The sequence below is a fragment of the Periplaneta americana genome, chromosome 16 (genome assembly GCF_040183065.1).
Source record: "Periplaneta americana isolate PAMFEO1 chromosome 16, P.americana_PAMFEO1_priV1, whole genome shotgun sequence".
Classification (NCBI taxonomy): Eukaryota; Metazoa; Arthropoda; class Insecta; order Blattodea; family Blattidae; genus Periplaneta; species Periplaneta americana.
Window position 1 is genome coordinate 115,364,571 of NC_091132.1, and position 21,313 is coordinate 115,385,883.

A 21,313-nucleotide genomic window follows, 5' to 3' on the forward strand; every position below is an offset into this window, starting at 1 on the left:
ATCTCGCATCTTTCTCACAGTTTTCTAGCAGCACATGAGCATGCATCGTTTAAAACTCGACCAACCGAGGTTTTCTTATAGCCGTGAACTTAAAAATTATCGAATCTTCCTTGAATTTCAAGGCACATATTTTATTTGGTATTTACTTTCAAAAGAAGAAAAATGTGAGGAGGACGTTCCTCCCTTCCCTCCCCCGAGGAACCGCCACTGACACACACGCACACAGTCTTAAGCAAGTTGCAGAGGAAGTCGCTTTGTGCAAGTTAGGGGATAGTAACGTGTAGTAGAGGCGTTGACCTGTGTTAAACTGGTGAATAAGTGTGCGTAATAATGAAATGGAGGACAACGCAGTGAAACAAGACCTAATGGAAATGAAGGAGAGCATGGCAGAGCTAAGGAAGAAGATGGAAGAAATTCAACTGGAGAACGAAATTTTATAAAAACAAATGGGATCACTCTGAGTAGGAGAAGAGGAGAAAAACTTGTTATTTTTCGGAATAGAAGAAAAAGAGAGAGAACAGAGTATCGATACATATGAGAAGATATTAGGAGTGTGTTGGGAGTGTTTTGGTATGGACGTGAGCAATGGACAAGTACAGGAAGCATTTAAAGTAGGAAAGAAGCAAAAACAAAATTCAGAATAAATTAGGCCAATATTAATAAAATTAAAGAGAGTGGTTATGAAGGAGAGGATTATGAGGAATAGAAGGATGCTAGGGAACACAACGATCAGAATAGATGACGACTGGAGCTACGAAGTGAGAAACAGAAGAAGAGTTTTAATCCCTTTTCTTAAAGCAGCACGAAGAAATGGACAATTCGCGAAACTTGTCAAGGACAAAATTAAGATAAACAATTTGGTTTTTAGTGTAGAAGAAGTCTAGTAACGTTAAAGGACCCAATTGTAGACTCAGAAGAAAGGAAAAGGAACAGAAAAATTTTGAAAGGAAAAAATCAAGAATATCGTATCTAAAGGCGAGGTTAGTGACACGAGTATGGTGAGTGTATGCAAGAGCAGCGAGGCAAGTGTAAAAGTGTTAAACTCAGCGAAAATTCCCGGAAAGCAGGCAGTGACGTCATCTGAAGACGAAATAGAAGTGACGCAAACTGGTATTCAGCAAGCACAGCAGAACGTAACCTCAGTGAATCGAAGGTAAATAGTGGGCATCAGATGGGAGCAATTCCAAAGCGGGTGAAGGAACTAAGATCCAAATCGAGGCTGACGAGAAGCAGAGTAACGCAAGTAGGAGATAGTTCAGGGAGCAGTGATGAAGGAAGAGGGGAAAACAAGGTGAAAAGGCAGTATGACTTAAGGAAATGATGTGGAGGGGAAATAAACTGAGAGAAAAGAAAACTAGGACCTAAAATAAAGTAGCAATGTGGAAAAGTTAGCAGTGAAAAGTCCAAATAGTTAGAGATTTGGAATGAGGGGAGATGTGCTATACACGAGAGGGGATCAAGAATTAGAAGTATAGTATTTTTGGTTGCAACACTGCAACATCTGCATCACTTTAATATTAAATTAAAATCCTTATGTAAATAGTATGCGACCTTTGATGTCTGAACTTAATTCTTCCTGTCAACATCTAAGTCTCCCTTGTCCAGTTGAACTTCGTAAATCTGTGACTAGGAAATTAAGAGAGGAATTAAGAAATGCAGTATTAGAATCATGGAAAGTAATGCCTGGAAGAGGCAGAGGTGTAGAATTGTACAGACAAGTACCTAAAGCCAACGCCTGGATTTTTAATAAGTCTGGACTATCTACATCTGAATGGGTAACCTGCCTTAAAATGAACGCCAATTTAGCAGCAGTTCGAGGAGTACCTGGTCACTCTTTGGACGGATTCCGGTGCAGACATGGCTGCCCAGAGACTGAAACCCTTGCCCACGCCCAAGGTCAGTGTAACAGAGGTTTACTCCTCCGAAATGCCAGACACCATCATGTTCGATCCTTAATTGCAACTGCTTTAAGAAAAAAGTCTAGGATAGTAGAAGAGGAAGTCTTTTGCCTTGCTACTAATGGCTCCTCTAGACGTATTGACATCATAGCGTATTCCCAGACTACCAAGAAAGGTTGATCCTACCATAAGGATTGAAACGGGGAGTAGCCAGCTGGAGGATGTCAATAAAGAAAATATCAACATTTATCTGCCAACAGTTGATTACTTCAAAGCAAAATACCAGCTTGAAGACATTGAGGTGATTGGTCTTCTTATTGGAGCTCGTGGTGTGATTCCCAAGTTCTTTGAAAGCTTCAGGAAGACTTTTGAACTACCACTGACACTTACTGCTGACATCATAATTTCAGTTTTGAAATGCTCTTGCCAAATTCTGAGTCAACATATTCACTCAGTTTAATTTTTTTTTCTCTTCACTTCATAATTCATATATGTTTATTTTAATTTTCTTTCTACAAAATTTATGTAAACATTTAATATTGTAAAATTCATGTAGGAGAGTATACTGAGTCCTTTTGGGCTACCTCCAATGGGAGGCAGTTATTATTATTATTATTATTATTATTATTATTATTATTATTATTATTATTATTATTATTAATGGGTGAGGAGTAATGTTAGGGGAAGTGATGATGGATAAGAAAAGACTAGTGAAATAATTGCAATAATAAATTAAAAGAACGAACGACCTTAATGACTTGTACCAGAGGCGTGTAAAATGGGGAGACAGCACTGTATACTAATAATGTGAAGTGCCGCCTCACCAAAAGGTATGTTGCTTAAAGACAAATTCATTCATTTATTCATTCATTCATTCATTCGTTCGTTCATTTGTTCATTCATTCAAATATATATACTAACTTGACCCACTCAAAATTTCTTAGTAATATATGTAAGCTTACAGTATATATACTAAGAAATTTTAAGTGGGTGAAGTTGGCACAATATAGGAGAATTCTAACCTAGACAATAAAAAGTGAAATTTCTTATTATTTAATGACTCGCCCAGCATCTTGTAGAAGCTTTCTTTTCTGCTCTATGTGTCTTCTTATGACAAACTCGTATAAATCAACATACCATCTCACAACTGCAATAAGTTGCATGTTAAAGCAACTTAAATGTCTCCTTCCTTCGTTTCTCCATAAATTTTTATTCTTTTTATCTCCACGCTTTTTGAAAGGCACATTTAAAATTAAAGATGAAAATTGAATAATTTTATAACCGCAGAAGATTTAATCTTGCTGTCTTTAGTTTCATGTGCAATCACATCTACTGGTTGTACAAGTGTTAATGAAATTGCGAACACTTACATTATGCAGTTGTAGTTTCACTTACAAGAATATTGGTTGGTTAGTAATAGTCTAAGCTCCTTTTGGATTTTTTACAAAATTACACCAGTTTTCTACTCCTACACTCAACCTAGGCACCAGTATTTGTGAGCATAATGCAAGTGTAGTGAATGAAATACAAAAGTAATAAAAGGAATTATTTGAAAATTGGTGCTTTCTATAAAAGGCAATGCCGTACATCTTATTCTTGCTATAATTGAAGTATATTTTAAATAATAAAAACAATTTCATGAATAAATTATAACATGGATCCCCAAGTTAGGACAGCACATTCTTAGTGATGAAATAAGGAACTAACGAAAAGAAAAATTGAAATATTTATTACATACCAGTATTGCAAATCAGTGTTTCTCAACAATTTTACAAACTACTTTTTTTTAGGAATGCCAGTACAATCATAATGTACAGATGTAAAATTAAATTTTAAACATACCGTAGGCCTACTTACGTGCATAAAATATAGTAAGTAATCATTACTTACACACTTTGGTGGTGTAAATAAAATTTAAGATTAACTGAAATGAAAATTTGAAATATTTTAATTAATTAATTATAAAGTTTTCCATTTTAAGCGTAAACTCTCCATAAGTTAGTTCCTGATTACAAAAATTATTGTGACTTCGGAATATGTAGTTTATTGCTTTCGCATGTTAGATACTAGGTACGGTACTTTGTTGACTAGTTTTAGCCTGTTGTGGGTAGCTTCAGAACTGTTTGGTCCTGGTCTTCGCACCTTCTGTTTAAGTTTCGTGTGGGTTCGTGTGTATAGTTTAATGTGGAGTCAAAAGTGTGTGTGTGTGTTCTGAAGTTGAGTTTTGTGTTGAGGATTTCATGTGGGTGCGTTTTTTGTATGCCTGTATATTTCATTTTGTTCTAGAGTGTTTAGTTTCTACATAGGACAGACAGACAGATCATTTCGAATATATTACAAAAAAAAAACATCACAGCCATAACAAAATTACAACACACTTTCACATACACAGAACATCACAAATGCCAACCACACCTACAGCAACATAAGCACAGAAATGGAAATTCTACATATTCAACCGAAAAACCAGAAACTAAACACATTACAACAATATGAAATAGACAGGTACACAAAAAACACACCCACATGAAAACCTCAACACACTTTTTGACTCCACATTACACTACACAAACACACCCTCACACGAACGAAACACAAACAGAAGGCGCAGAAACCAGGACCAACCAGTTCTGAAGATAGCTCACAACAGGTTGAAACTAGTCAACAAAGTAGGCCTACCGTACCTAGTATTTAACATGCGAAAGCAATAAACTACATATTCCGAAATGATAGTGTTAAAAGTTGTTTAATCTAAATGTATAATTATTGGGTAATTTCTTAGTACCCGGTACTCATTACAAGGTCGTTTTTATGTTTACACAGCGGCCCAATCCTAAACATATTTAGTATAACTTGTTGCTTGTGGGCCATTCCAAACCCCGACCTCTACCCCTAAGAGCGCCAGTCCTTATATACCCGTCAGTCAAGGCCTTCTGACAAATAAAAGCAATTGACAATAGATATCTCAGTCATGACAACCTCATAAAATATTCTATCAATTGAGTAATCGATCTTGCTACGTACAACATAATTATATTATATTATTACGCATTTCAGCGAGTACTGACGACCACTGCAAAATACGACAATTTGGTCCAGGGAGCATTCTCTTTTGGCACAAGGATGATTTATGTAACATGTTTCTAAATTAGTCTTTTAAATACCGGTACATTCTTTAATAAATCACTGAAAAAGAAATGTGAATTTAGGAAATGGAGTGAGTACGAAATTATTATTATTTTTTGGCGCATCAGTTTTACGTAAATAACGACAAATAAAAAGGGATTATTACCAAGTACGTACACTGCGTTTGTCAAATGCGCATCACCATGCTTTCCAAAAGGCACTTTTCAGTGCCCGAAACCCCGACTTATGTTTTATGATGTGTTCTTTCTTGCTTTAAGGGGGCCGCCCCCTAAAACCCCTCTTGGGGACTTGGCCCCCAAACCTTCATGCAATTAATTTATAGTAATAACCGGTCCATCACATTTGAGTTGAAGGTACGAGTTACATTTTATAATGTGTTCTTTCTTGTTTTAGGGGGCTCCAACCCCTGTTGGGGACTTAGTCCCCAAATCCTTATGCAATTAATTTATAATAGTCTAATAAACCGGTCCATCACCTTTGGGTTGAAGGTACGAGTTATATTTTATGATTTGTTCTTTCTTTGTTTAGGGGACTCCGCCTCCTAAAACCCCTGTTGGGGACTTGGCCCCCAAACCTCCATGCAATTAATTTATAGTAATTAACAGGTCTATCACCTTTGGGTTGAAGGTACGAGTTACATTTTATAATGTGTTCTTTCTTGTTTTAGGGGGCTCCGCCCCCTAAAAACCCCTGTTGGGAACTTGGTCCCCAAACCCTCATACGATTAATTTATAGTAGCCTAATTAATCGGTCCATCACCTTTGGGTTGAAGGTACGAGTTATTATGTTATGTGTTCTTTCTTGCTTTAGGGGGTTCCGCCTCCTAAAAACACCTATTGGGGAATTAGCCAACTTACACCCAACTTGGCGTATACTTACCTGTATATGTGTAACCGATCCGTCATCACAAAAATAGTATTATCACATCATACGTTACCATGACAATCACGTTAGGCCAAAATTGACATAAGTAACCAGTACTGGGTACTAGGAAAATACCAATTATTGTAAATTAAACATTGATCTTTATATAAAGGAAGTCCCATTTTGAGAAAAGAACCCAAATCACAGGGATACAGAAAATTTAGTGGCAAAATCTCTTCCATTAACAAAATTAAACACTATCAGCAGTCTTCATCCTAGCCTATAATCTAATCACAGTAGATAAAGAGTTTCTCCTTTCTGCTATACCCACTTCATAAATGTATTTCGACATTGTAAGACTAGTTGATCACAAGAAATGTTTAGTTTGTATTTGAATTGGAAGGCAACCAACCATACTTAACAAACAGTGAGAGGTGCATTAAATACGTAGAATGATTCTAGAGTTATGTAAAATGTGTCTTTGAAGAAATAGGCCTACACATATTTTTTATCTGTTTTGATACTGCCTAAGCTTCATTCTTGTAACGGTAAGTACTTAAGTTCAATATGTGACACATCCCTATTTCCAAACACCACATATTTCGTTGTAATATTGTGATGAGTCAGCTCTATTAATGCATGATGTGTGTCTCATAGGTATTTGTGTTTCGTTTACCCGGAAGAAGAAGAAGAAAGGTTTCTATCAAACAATGGATTCTTTCTTTATGGCATGATTCAAATAACTAAGGGATACACATCCATATAAGAACATACAAGCTTGAAGTTCAGAATATTGTTGAAACTTACTCTCAAAAAGATGTATTATGGGCAGAACTAGGTCGTTCATAAAATCTCTGTTACAGTACTGTTGATAATACAAACAATTATATTTGATAACATGTATAAATAACTGCAATAAATGATTGAATACTCCTGTTAACTAAGACTGTATTGGCAAATAATTCAAGTTTAAATATTTTCACACTGGATATACAATTATAATCATATGTATTCAGGCTTATGCAATTAATCAACAGTTTTTGACATTCTGCAGCAAAAGTAATTAATCCTATTATTTTCAAAGACTAGTGACATTTCATAAAATGATTATTAAACACAAAAAATAAGATGAAATCAACTGTAAGTGCTTACTTATAAAAATTGTCCAATTTTTTCTCTTTTATGATGGCTGTGAAGGTTTATGTTCGTTGTCTTTGTATATTTTTTGTTATTAAGATTATCAATATTATCATATCTTTATTTTTTTTTTTTGTATATTACTTTAGTTGTTTAATACTTTATTAGTACAAGACATATATTTTTTGTCATATGTGTTCTATTGATTAATATGGTACAAGTTTGTAGTAAAATTTTTGAGGCAAAGAATAAGAAATAATTCAGAAAGAGAAACACTGATCCCTGATGTTGAACTGAGCCACTCTATTCTGTATCAGTTGGAAGTAACATAATATGTCTAATCTGTTACTCAGTTAACATTAAAATTCAAAATATATTTCTAGCTGGTTCCAATAACTTAAACTAAATCCATTAGATACTAACCTGTTCATGTATAGCCTACAACTAATGTTTAAATGAACTGTAGTAAAGATAAGTATGTAGTGAGATAAATGAAGAAATGTAAGTAGAATGAAGAGATTTTAGATGAGAATTTAGTTGAAGTGTGTTGGCACAATGTAAACAAAAGAATCTTCAAATAAAATGATTACTATTGTGTATTATTCCATCATTTTAAACAAATTATAATAAAAGATAATGCTTGGTAACAATCCCTTCCCAAGCACTGCGTAGTATTAAATTTACATCGTAATTCCTAGAATTAAATAATGGCTCACAAATAAAAATTCATTTGTAGTGGTGAGTAGGTCATTAATACTTTCAAGCAGTGGCGGCTTCTCAAGGGGGTTGCAGGTTTGTACACCCCCCAGTAATGTTCCTAATCTCCCGGCTTTGTTACTATTAAAAATATAATTTTATTTTACAATTTTCATTCATGACTGTCTGCAGCTGGCGTCTTGTTTTGTACGTCTGCAGGAGCCTCCGAGCCTCTTGGTTTGCAAAGATGTTGAAAACCTAGGGAAGGTAGTTTATAGAGATGTTCGGCTAATGCGGGGACAGGGGGATTAGGCATGGTCTACTGCTTCCTCATTGAGAACGGTTTGCCGCACTCCCTGACATGGACACTAACATCAGTGCAGAAGAAACTAAATTCACTGGGAAAGTATCTGTTTCAACTAGACATTTGTCCGAAATAATAAGCATGAAAAATGTATTCATTCGGCTTGTGCAACGAACAGACGCATATTTCGCATATTACTTTCTCAATCTACATGCACACAAACGGCACAATACATAAAGGAGCTTGTATTTTGCTCTAAAGTTCTAAGAGTTGTCGTTCTGACAAGAAGTGCTGCTATCTCCCGACAGCCTACGAAAGCTGCATTTGAATTTTATGAACGAAAACGTTATACTTAGTACTTGGTAGCATTCTGATGGCGATTCTGTGCTCAAATGTTTTTCATGAGGGTAAATCGCAATATAGAGAGCTCCGCCCATGACCCCTTCTACTTTTGGACTTTCTGTATAAATAAGTATACTTATATTTATTCAGTAATTTTACTTATTAATTTTGCATATAAATTAGCTTTATATATATATATACGCCCTCAGGTATACACGGTTTAAATTTTAAAGTAAAATATGTTTAACTCCTTTTCGATATCCATTGTGCACCATCATATTTTCAAACCACCAGCCGCCACTGCTTTCAAGTCTTGGAAAGTGCTATAGTTGGTGCATGACAGTTCACTGATCCAGGACTTGAAACAATAGACTTCATTTAATTGTTTACTCCCATCCTCTTGCTTGCATCACTAATCCATTGCTTTTACAACAAGCTTTTATGTCTATGTCTGTTGGTTTTCATACACTCCAAGTATTAAAAGATGTGTACAAAAATATTTTTTAATATACGGTACCGTAATTTATGTTACCTACATGTTGTTTTATTGATGTAACTGTATGTTGTGCTATCGAATGATGAAGGTAAAAACAATATTCAAAATTATGAGTAAATGAACTGAAACTGCAAACCCAAAACACTAACTGGTTGACTTTCTCTGGTTGTAGGGTCGCCAGTGTGGAAACCAAGAGACATGGTAGGCCTAGGCGAAGCAACCACTCTACCCCGCAAGGGCAAATCCTCCTCAACATCCTCTTGTTCCGAAACCACGACCACTAGGGACCGAGAGCGTTGTTTAGTGTACGAGTTTCCTGTTGTGAGAAAGACAGAAGGCTCCACCAGCACTCATGAGACTTCCTCATCCTCGTCAACAAGCACCCAGCAGCCATGAAGGAGGGCTCGACTCAAAACATAGGTAATTCTACATTTTTCATTCACAACAAAGTCCTTAAAAATGAAGTTTTATTTTTACACCATCTTATTTCATTCCGACATACTTGGTGTCAGTTTTAGGAAATACCATGATTACGGTACTCGTTCCATGAAACATTGTTGGTGTCATGGAAAGGTTATACAGAACAGCAACTTTCCGTACCAGTGACAATGATGTTTTATATTATGAGAAATGAGATAGTATTTATGGTGTGGAAAATGGCGGAACAGATGCATTACAGGACCCACTCTAAATATAAAAATATGCTAACCCACAAAAAAAGGTCAACGGAAGTTGCGTTTCTATCAATTAAATGATCGATATATCGCACATCGGATACAAAACTGGCACAACTCAAACTTGAATAATTTGATACAACTCGAGTTGTGTCTGTTTTGTAGCTAATATAAATAATTTTTACTTCAGTGAAACACTGAATTTTAGAGATGTGTCAGTCTTATAGTTGGTAGAATATTGTTATAGCTATCCAGTTATGATACTAACTCAATTTTCAGTTTTTTTTAGTTGTGCCAGTCTTCTATCCGATGTGCGATATATTGTTTTCAGTATGTTGCCAACCAATCAATATTGTTGTAAATTAGTTTGATCATAATCATGGCAGCAATTTCGAATGCTATAGTTAAATATAAAAAAAGAAGTGGATCAAATTCTCCCTCTTGATTTAAAATGTAGGCCTCGAAATGGAAATTATGGAATTATAAATAAGTTGTAAACTTTTTAGAAGCTTTATCCATGAATAAAGACATGCAGGCTATGTTTATGGTTTTTTTATGCGAATATGGTTTACTTAGGAGTGAAATGTTTTGCGAAACATCCAATCCTGGGATGAGACTGAAGAAATTTAAAAGTAAACGAAATGAACTCCTGTGGAGATGTCATTGGAAATTGCAAGGTATTAAATGATAGACACAGGAACGCCGTATCGTAGCACTTTGTGAAATCACTCGGATAACAGAGAAGATGAAATGGAACAAGTCCAGTGAAGTCCATGGTAAAATGCTAATTTTACACCAGTTTTGTTTTTAATTCTTTGGTCCAGGGAAAATACTAATAAAAATGTGTTTTTGTGAAAGACTAGTATTTTCCCTGGACCAAAAATACAGTATAAATTGAGTAGAATTAGTATTTTATAATATATTATAAAGATGACTAATATGAACTTAATTTTATTGTTGTATTAATACCAATGTTGTATTGTTTGAAAGTTTAATCTTACTGTGTTTAAAGTTTAGCTTTGATTTGTTTCTTTAACTTCATTTTGAATAAAATTTAATATACTGTATAACAAAGGTGACTAATATGAGCTTAATTTCATTGTTGTTGGTTTTATTAAATTATACATGTTTATAGTACTATGTATTTTGTATTGTTAAGATGGCATACTTGATATAATAATCGAAAATATACAATATATAATCGATACTATGGAATACTCGGGGTGGGTCCTATAATGCATCTGTTCCAAAATGGCAGTAGGTACCCTGTACTCCAAGAAAATTTGCCACATTAATTTTGTCCACAAAGAATCACTACGAAATCCAGTTCTCCACCATAAAAACTGGTATAGTACTATTTAATCAGTGGTGGATCTTTCAAACTTTAGCCATGTTGAAATGGAATACTGGTACGGTACCTATCTTGTTCATTTGTGTTGCCTAACTTCAGATGTGGGTGCCAATGACAAAGATTTGCTTGGGTTACTTGTACACCTAACTATTTTAATCAAGGAATTTCTTAACAATGATTAAACAGTTTCCTGTTGATTTTACAAGATGGTGAAGGATAAAGAAATGGTAAAATGACGGCAGGGAAAACGGAAATATGAGAAATCTCAAATTTTACTTCTTAAATATTATTTATAGCTATAATTTATTTATATTTTTGTTTAATTTATTTTTAATATAATTTTGTTATCGCTAAGCAATCTTATCAAGAAAATTTTGATTTCGTCTTGCTGGGTAAGCTCAGAAAATGAATTGTTCACTCATTCGTTAATAATGAATAAGTTGCATACAGAATCGGAATGTTCATGAAATGAGAGATAAATTAGTGTTAAATTTAATATATTTATACTAGGTACTTTTCAGAATTTGAAAAAATTAAACAATTGGTTTCATCATAGCAAAAATATTATATGAAAAATAAAGTTACACAAAACCAAACTGTTTATACTTACTTACTTACTGGCTTTTAAGGAACCCGGAGGTTCATTGCCGCCCTCACATAAGCCCGCCATCGGTCCCTATCCTGAGCAAGATTAATCCATTCTCTATCATCATATCCCACCTCCCTCAAATCCATTTTAATATTATCTTCCCATCTATGTCTCGGCCTCCCTAAAGATCTTTTTCCCTCCGGCCTCCCAACTAACACTCTATATGCATTTCTGGATTCGCCCATATGTGCTACATGCCCTGCCCATCTCAAACGTCTGGATTTAATGTTCCTAATTATGTCAGGTGAAGAATACAATGCGTGCAGTTCTGTGTTGTGTAACTTTCTCCATTCTCCTGTAACTTCATCCCTCTTAGCCCCAAATATTTTCCTAAGCACCTTATTCTCAAACACCCTTAACCTATGTTCCTCTCTCAAAGTGAGAGTCCAAGTTTCACAGCCATACAGAACAACCAGTAATATAACTGTTTTATAAATTCTAACTTTCAGATTTTTCGACAGTAGACAGGATGATAAAAGTTTCTCAACCGAATAATAACAGGCATTTCCCATATTTATTCTGTGTTTAATTTTCTCCCGAGTATCATTTATATTTGTTACTGTTGCTCCCAGATATTTTAACTTCTCCACCTCTTCAAAAGATAAATTTCCAATTTTTATATTTCCATTTCGTACAATATTCTGGTCACGAGACATAATCATATACTTTGTCTTTTCGGGATTTACTTCCAAACCTATCTCTTTACTTGCTTCCAGTAAAATTCCCGTGTTTTCCCTAATCGTTTGTGGATTTTCTCCTAACATATTCATGTCATCCGCATAGACAAGCAGCTGATGTAACCCGTTCAATTCCAAGCCCTCTCTGTTATCCTGGTCTTTCCTAATGGCATAATCTAGAGCAAAGTTAAAAAGTAAAGGTGATAGTGCATCTCCTTGCTTTAGCCCACAGTGAATTGGAAACGCATCTGACAGAAACTGACCTATACGAACTCTGCTGTACGTTTCACTGAGACACATTTTAATTAATCGAACTAGTTTCTTGGGAATACCACATTCAATAAGAATATCATATAAAACTTCTCTCTTAACCGAGACATATGCCTTTTTGAAATGTATGAATAACTGATGCACTGTACCCTTATATTCCCATTTTTAAACTGTTTATACTACTTACTGATATTGTTTTTCAAATATTTGACAAGCACTTTTATTTGATTTGAAGTCTTTATATGGTGAATTACGATTTAATTATAAATTACTGACATTAGGTGGATAAGACGTTGCACTTGTTGATTGTTCCTTGACTGTTGGTGGTGTAGGAACATTCACCATTCACTAAATTATCGATACTATTACCGGTAACTGAACTGCAGAAGTGAGGTTAGATTTTTTCCCTCTACATTCTTGCACTCGTTCCAATCAGGAACAAACATAGAGTTAGTACCTACCGTATATCATACTTACTGTATGGGTACAAATCAAGAATGGTACGGGCCCACAGTGAAAGTAGCTATAATAATTAGACCCCTAGTAAAAAAAAATACAAAATGGTAATAGCAAAAACAATAATAATAATAATACTAATAATAATAATAATAATAATAATAATAATAATAATAATCCACCTCTTTGATGTTGAACACAGTCACACATTTATTAAGACTCTTTTCTTTTAATAGGTACCGGTACTAGTCTCCAGACTCTAAAGAGAAACTTTTCAGCACTTTGAGAAGACAAAATTTCCTTCAGAATCAATCTCCAAAATGTCATGTTTAATCTAATCAAATTTAAATTATTTAAGTGTGGTTGTGCCATGCGTTTTCTTAATAAAATTCATATTTTATTAATTTTAGCTTGGAAAATGAATGTTCTGCATATTCATCGATCATATAAACAATGTCAGAAAAACCTTCATAGCAATTTCCAACTCGAATGTCATTTATATTACCGGTATTATTATTATTATTATTATTATTATTATTATTATTATTATTATTATTATTATTATTATTACCGGTATGTCATCATTTTCATCATCATATTTTTTGTTACCAGTGGAACTAAAATGGTTAATTAGTTTCGGAATTTTTTTGATACTGTACTTTATTTCCGTTCTTTACATTTCTTTTGCTTAGACAACCACTTTCAATAAATCTAAAATGCAATTAAGCCTGGTTTCAGACTTCCCCCTCAATATCTAAATTGACGTGTTTTTTGTTTAAATTCAATTCAATTTAAACAATTAGTTATTTAGACTGGGAAGTTTTGAAATGAAAGCCCTGTATATAACATTGAACCACATTACAACACCAGATATATTTAAACATATAATAATACTGTTGGAGATGCAACTAATATAAATTTTAAAGCAATCTGTCGTCAATTAGGTAAGTTTTAGAAAAGTAAATTATTGTTTGAGACATTTCCCTGCTTATTACAAAACACAGAAAATAAAACATATAAGGAAATACGAGGCGTGTTCTCAAAGTAAGTTCCAAAAGGGTGTAGTAAGTAAACGGAAAAAGATTTACAAACCATTTTTGTTGCATTGTATTCCCCACACTTCAATTACTTCTCAGCATAATCTCCACCATTATTGAGGCATTTATCGAGTCGTAGCACAAGTCTTTCTATCCCCTCATTGTAGAATTGCGATGTGTCGCCATCAAAACGTTGACCACCGAGGAACTTCTTGAGGTGCAGGAAGAGATGAAAGTCACTCGGAGTCAAATCCGGGCTGTAGGAAGGATGGTCAATTTGTTCCCAGCCAAATTTCGAGATGAGATTTTGGGTGTCACGAGCTGTGTGTGGCCGAGCATTGTCATGAAGCAACACAACTCCATCGGTTAGCATCCCACGTCTCTTGTTCTGAATTGTGCGACGGAGCTTCTTCAAGATCTGACAATAGGTTTCTCTATTAATGGTTTCACCCCGAGGCAAGAATTCGATGAGAAGGACTCCTTTTCTGTCCCTAAAAAAAAACCAGTGCACATGATCTTGCGTGTTGACATGGTTTGTTTGAATTTCTTTTTCCTTGGCGATGCAGTGTGCCTCCATTCCATGGACTGCTGCTTCGATTCAGGTGTCATGTGAGACACCCAAGTCTCGTCACCTGTCATGATATGGTCAAGAAACTCATCGCCTTGCTTACTGTAACGTGTGAGAAAGCTCAATGCACTGGAAGCTCGTTTGGTTATGTGTTCCTTGGTGAGCATCTTGGGTACCCATCGTGAGCACAATTTTCGATATCTTAATTGATCAGTCACAATTTTGTAGAGAACACTCCGCGACATTTGTGGAAAATTCAAGGAAAGCGAAGAAATTGTGAACCTTCTGTCCTCATGAATTTTTTCATCGACAGCACGCACCAAATCGTCATTGATCAAAGATGGCCGACCATGCACTGCTCGTCATTGAACTTCCTAACCCATCTCCTGACCATTCCATCACTAATGGCATCATCACCATACACCTCACAAAGTTGACGATGAATGTCAGCTGGTTTGATGTTTCTTGCATTCAAGAAATGGATAACAGACCGCATCTCACAGTCGACGGGGTGCTCGGTCACTTTAAACATTTCAGCTGATCACAACTAATCACAAACACGGACTGAAGCTCTGAAACTGCATGCACAGCTGAAGAAGGAAACACGCATGCGCAAAATAACGATTGCAACGATGTGACGGCTATAATTGAAAACGGAACTTACTTTAAGAACACGCCTCGTACATAAAGAATTTTGTTGTGTAGATAATGTAAATATATTGCTATCTAATTTGAAAAGACAAATTGAAATGAAGTAATTAAATATTGTTGTCAAAAACACAAAATAAAATGCATATAACAAAACATTTTGTTGTTTAGATTATGTAAATATATTACAAATACAACTTTCTAATATTGAAATAAAGCGATAAAATGTTCTTGTCAATCCCACGAGAACAGTGGTTCTTAATCTTTTTTGAGCCATGGACCCTTTCAAAAATCTGGTGAAAGCTAATATCCCTACCTAGAAAATGTCAAGAAAGTGAGAAGCATTTTAGATACGCTTCTGCTTTTTACATCAAAATAATGTATTGCATACATGTTAATTTTTATATGACTTTCATGGGCCCTCTGAAGCCCATCCAAGGACCTTCAAGGGGTCCATAGACCCCAGATTAAGAACCTTTTAGTACGAGATTGGTGACTGACTGGCTCCCACTGAACTCCTCGTCTGTCCACCTCGCCCAGAGCATGCTCGATTCCTGCCCACCATGAGCACATCTGCTGTAACATATACATTCAAGTGAGATGTACTGCCTGTTAATAGATTTACATATAGGCAGAACCTCAATCAAGATGGTAATAAAAACAATTGTTATCAGGTCGTGACATAAGTAATGTCAGTTTTTTAAGTTTGGTGTTTTATAAGATTTTAATGGTTTTCTTTAGTTTGACAATGCAATTTACAGGACGCTATGGTTATTATTGTGTATTGTGAGCATGTGGCAGTCGTCAATTGTTAATGCAAAGAATATAAAATGGAGGTGATAAAGTTTGGGATTAAAGTTCTTCCAAAGCACTACAGGAAACAAGATTATATAGCTACTGATGCAGATTGAAGAATAATTACGTGAAATCGAGGGTGAAGGTGATGTTAGTGAGTGTGTAGCACAACGATTATTCCAGTGTTTCAGTAATGGATAAGGAGATATAAAGATTTACGTCATGAAAAAGCTAAGGTATGGGACATTGAGAAAACACGGAGGCTTTTGGAAGAAGATTTTAAAAAAGTACTCATAGGTTGTCAGAAGAACTTGGGGCTTCAAAAGATACAATACGTCGCCATATTGAGACGTTTAGAAAATCATACTGAAGTTTTAGATCTGTACCTCATGAATTGACACCTGAACGACCCTTAGATTTACTCATTCTCCTATCAAATTGAATACCAGGTCTTTCCTGGGGGTAAAAGGTAGTAGGAGAGTGGTGCCAACCACACCATCTCATTCTAGCATTGAGATAAAAAAAAAAAACATGCAGCTGTACCTCCATGCCCCCCCCCCCAAGCGCCTTCATGACATATATAGGGGATATTTTTACTTTTACATAATAGGATACGGTATTACAAAATAAAAATCGTACCTATCTTTAAGAAGGGGGACAAGACTAACTGTAGTAACTTTCGAGGAATATCACTTTTGTTGACATACAAAATTTTGTCCAATATTCTTTTGAGAAGATTAACTCCATATGTAGATGAAATTATTGGGGATCATCAGTGTGGTTTTAGGCGTAATAGATCAACTATTGACCAGATATTTTGTATTCGACAGATAATGGAGAAAAAATGGGAGTATAAGGGTACAGTACATCAGTTATTCATAGATTTCAAAAAGCCATATGACTCGGTTAAGAGAGAAGTTTTATATGATATTCTTATTGAATTTGGTATTCCCAACAAACTAGTTCAGTTAATTAAAATGTGTCTCAGTGAAACGTACAGCAGAGTTTGTATAGGTCAGTTTCTATCAGATGCGTTTCCAATTCACTGTGGGCTAAAGCAAGGAGATGCACTATCACCTTTACTTTTTAACTTTGCTCTAGATTATGCCATTAGGAAAGACCAGGATAACAGAGAGGGCTTGGAATTGAACGAGTTACATCAGCTGCTTATCTATGAGGATGACGTGAATATGTTAGGAGAAAATCCACAAATAATTAGGGAAAACACGGGAATTTTACTGGAAGCAAGTAAAGAGATAGGTTTGGAAGTAAATCCCGAAAAGACAAAGTATATGATTATGACTCGTGACGGGAATATTGTACGAAATGGAAATATAAAAATTGTAAATTTATCCTTTGAAGAGGTGGAGAAGTTCAAATATCTTGGAGCAACAGTAACAAATATAAATGATACTCGGGAGGATATTAAACACAGAATAAATATGGGAAATGCCTGTTATTATTCGGTTGAGAAGCTTTTATCATCCAGTCTGCTGTCAAAAAATCTGAAAATTAGAATTTATAAAACAATTATATTACCGGTTCTTCTTTAGGGTTGTGAAACTTGGACTCTCACTTTGAGAGAGGAACATAGGTTAAGGGTGTTTGAGAATAAGGTGCTTAGGAAAATATTTGGGGCTAAGAGGGATGAAGTTACAGTAGAATGGAGGAAGTTACACAACACAGAACTGCACGCATTGTATTCTTCACCTGACATAATTAGGAACATTAAATCCAGATGCTTGAGATGGGCAGGACATGTAGCACGTATGGGCGAATCCAGAAATGCATATAGAGTGTTAGTTGGGAGGCCGGAGGGAAAAAGACCTTTAGGGAGGCCGAGACGTAGATGGGAAGATAATATTAAAATGGAATTTAGGGAGGTGGGATACGATGATAGAGAATGGATTAATCTTGCTCAGGATAGGGACCAATGGCGGGCTTATGTGAGGGCGGCAATGAACCTCCGGGTTCCTTAAAAGCCAGTAAGTAAGTAAGTATTACAAAATAAAAAAAGTCTGGCTTTTCTGTAGGGGCTGTTGTACCTGCAGGCATCCCTGCTCTACTATAACCTCAAAGTAAATACTCCAGACTTTTACAGTTCTTTAAGTGACGTCTTCATAAAGAACAGTACATATTAACCAATCCAGTCATGACGTCATGCACTATTATTCAGGTTTTCTAAAGGTTAACATCAGCAGATAAAAGGGAAGCATGCTTTCTTTCAAAAATTAACACCGTTTGCGGGCATGGGAGTTTCTATTTTATAGCTATGCACTGTCACGTCTTTCTTCTTTTTAAGCAATAGATTGTATGTGTCTATGATTATATTATATACACAGAGCATTAATAAAATATGGGCGATTTAAAGAATTAGTAATGTAAACTTATATAGGTATTATTCACATTCTTATTGCACAGATTTCAAACTAAAAGTGGGAGATTTATTTATACATGATTAATAACGTCCAAAATGAATGGCAATATGATTTAAATGGTCTTTAAAATTACCAATAATTCTGTGGCACAAGTCGTCGAGAATTAAGGACTGGATACTTGGGTTCGATGTAGAATACTGATATCAAATGGAACAAGTAAACTATGTTGCATATCCTCTTATCCAGCTTTTGATACCATATGCAGTAATAATCTCGTCCATTTTGTCATAAAATAGTGCTATAATTATATTATGGATACTTAAAACATGTACATGGTTTAATATTTTCCAAAGTAGTGGAATTAAGTGACGGTCAAAAGTGAATTATCGTATTTCGATTTATGGTAACTGAAATAAAGTAAGGTGGTCTAACATAATCTAGGAATGGAAGAAACAATAATACCAAAAAATAACAATACCTGTAGACCTAATAATAATAATAATAATAATAATAATAATAATAATAATAATAATAGTAATAATAAATTTGTTATCACCAACTATCATCAACTTTATGCAAAAATATTTTTAAAGAATAACAGACTCGAAGTATATGAATTCTGACGCTATTAAATTAAGTACCACTACCATTTTTGTATATAAATTTTAAAATGAATAGATTTATCGAAGGAGACACGAACCCTAGTGGAATGAGGAAGGCAGGACTGTCTGCTTATCTAACTCTAGCACTGAGAGGAGATGAAAATGGAAAATTGACGGAAGCAGAAAAAGGGACATGGAAGAACCAGATAGTCTGTTTATGTCTCGAATAAAAAAAATCGGAAGAAATGTGGTTTTACTTGCCTTCTTAATCATTTCATAGCAATATTTATTCACATAGCAATTCTTAGTTATAGCATTATTGTCATGAAAATTTGTCCATTTGCTTGTTTGCATTATTTACTTATTTACCAGTATTTATTTATCTCTTCATTTATTTATGCATGCATTCATTCATTCATTCATTCATTCATTCATTCACTCATCATTTATTTATTTCTTTATTTATTATTTAAAGTTTTCAACTCGAAGGTGTGCAGCACTTGTGAGATGACAGGAAGAAGAAGTAGGAAGAAGAAGAATAAAGTGCATAAGATTTGCTGATGATATGGCATTGTTAGCAGAAGAGGAGGTGATACTAAGGGATATGCTACTGAAGCTAAATGACAGCTGTGAGCAGTATGGGATCACAAAAGAAGTAAATTAAAATCATCAGTACCAGTTGCAGAAGACACAGCCCTGCAGTGTACATAGGTTGGATAAAAAGTTATGGCAACACTGCTGTCACGTGACGATGGTGCGTTCGAGAGCTGCCAGCTGTGTGGACATGAACAAGGACTGTTAGATGAGTAAGTGCAGCCAGCAGTGACAGTACTCTGTCAATCTACTGCAGTATGTGGAACGTTGACTTTCATAGGGATAGTGCGAGTGCCCTAAGACCACGTTTACAAAACTAGAGCAATGTTCCTGGATCAAAATTGAAGTGACACGAGGTCGTGTGCACAAAAATGTTTTCGGGACTGCATGAAGCATGTGCTGATGCAGCGTTGCCATATCACACAGTGGCAAGATGGGTTAAAGCGTTCCGGGAAGGCAGGGATGCCATTCAGGACAACCTCCATACAGGACGACCCCGCATGGAGAACAACACAGTTCAACTCCTTGCTTCCCTGTTGGATGCTGATCGCCGATGGACTGCGCGCGAGTTAGCAGCGGAAGTCGGAGTATGTCACAAAACTGTGCTCCACATTCTGCAAGACATTCTGGGTTACCGCAAAATTACAGGGCGTTGGATACCCCATGAAATTTCCGAGGTTTAACAATGGCACCGCCATGCAGTTGCACAGGCCTTGTTGGACCGGTACCAAAGGAAAGATGACGACTTTCTTGGACGAATCGTCGCTGTGGACGAAGCCTGGGCTCGCTCATACGAACTAACCAAACTTGAAACGTCAGTCAAATGAATGGAAGCATCCAGGTTCTTCTCGTCCGAAGAAAGTGCGCCCTACACAATGTGCTGTGAAGGTGATGTTCATTGTGGTGTATCACAATGATTGGGTAATACTGCACCACGCTGTACCTCCAAGGTAGACGGCAAACGCGGACTACTTCTCCAGGTTCCTGCAGCATCACCTTCGTCCAGCCCTCACGAGAAAACGACGACACTTGGTGGTACAGAATCCCATCATTTTTCACGATAATGCAAGGAGTCACACCGCTGCTGTTGTCAAGGACCTCTTGCGCCGCTGGCAATGGGAGATTCTGGAACATCCACCGTACTCACACGATATGAGTCCATGCGATTACGATCTTTTCACCAAAGTGAAAGAACCACTGCGAGGGACCCAGTACAATACCAGAGATGAACTTATCCGTGCTATAGGGCGGTCAATACGGAACATCAACAAAGATGGACGCACTGATAGTGTACGACACCTTCCACACATTTGGCAAAAGGTAATAAAAAGGGGAGCGACTATATAGAAGGTACGTAAATGTTGTACCCCTGTGAATAAAGCCATATCAGAAATATCGAACTGTTGCCATTACTTTTTATCCAACCTTAGTATATTGACTACACCCCAACTCTGGCTACTAGCAACAAGCATCTATAATGAACACCGATCAAAATACCCCTCATTTCTCGTGAAAAACAACAACTGAATAGACTACAGTGGACTATAGTGGATTTTATGTTGTCAGCAAACAGCTGGATACATTAAGAAGATTGATTGATTGAATTCTGAAGTTGAAAGCATTAAATGAATTACTGCTACTAAACGGGTTGGCCAGAAATGAATGCCCCATATAATTTTCCTCGGTCAAAACAATGTGTTAGGAACACAAAATTTGTCGGTATTAAGTAT

General features: G+C 35.8%; 1 protein-coding gene across 4 annotated transcripts in view; it reads left to right on the plus strand.

The window, feature by feature from the left end:
* Window positions 1–21,313, plus strand: part of sif (still life) — a 727,300-nt gene that overhangs the window by 691,755 nt on the left and 14,232 nt on the right. For all 4 annotated transcript variants that reach the window (XM_069812852.1, XM_069812854.1, XM_069812855.1 and 1 more), the window contains one exon: window positions 9,057–9,304. In XM_069812852.1, coding sequence (XP_069668953.1) covers window positions 9,057–9,280 — 224 coding nt within the window. In that variant the 3' untranslated portion in view covers window positions 9,281–9,304. The remainder of the gene's footprint in view (window positions 1–9,056; window positions 9,305–21,313) is intronic.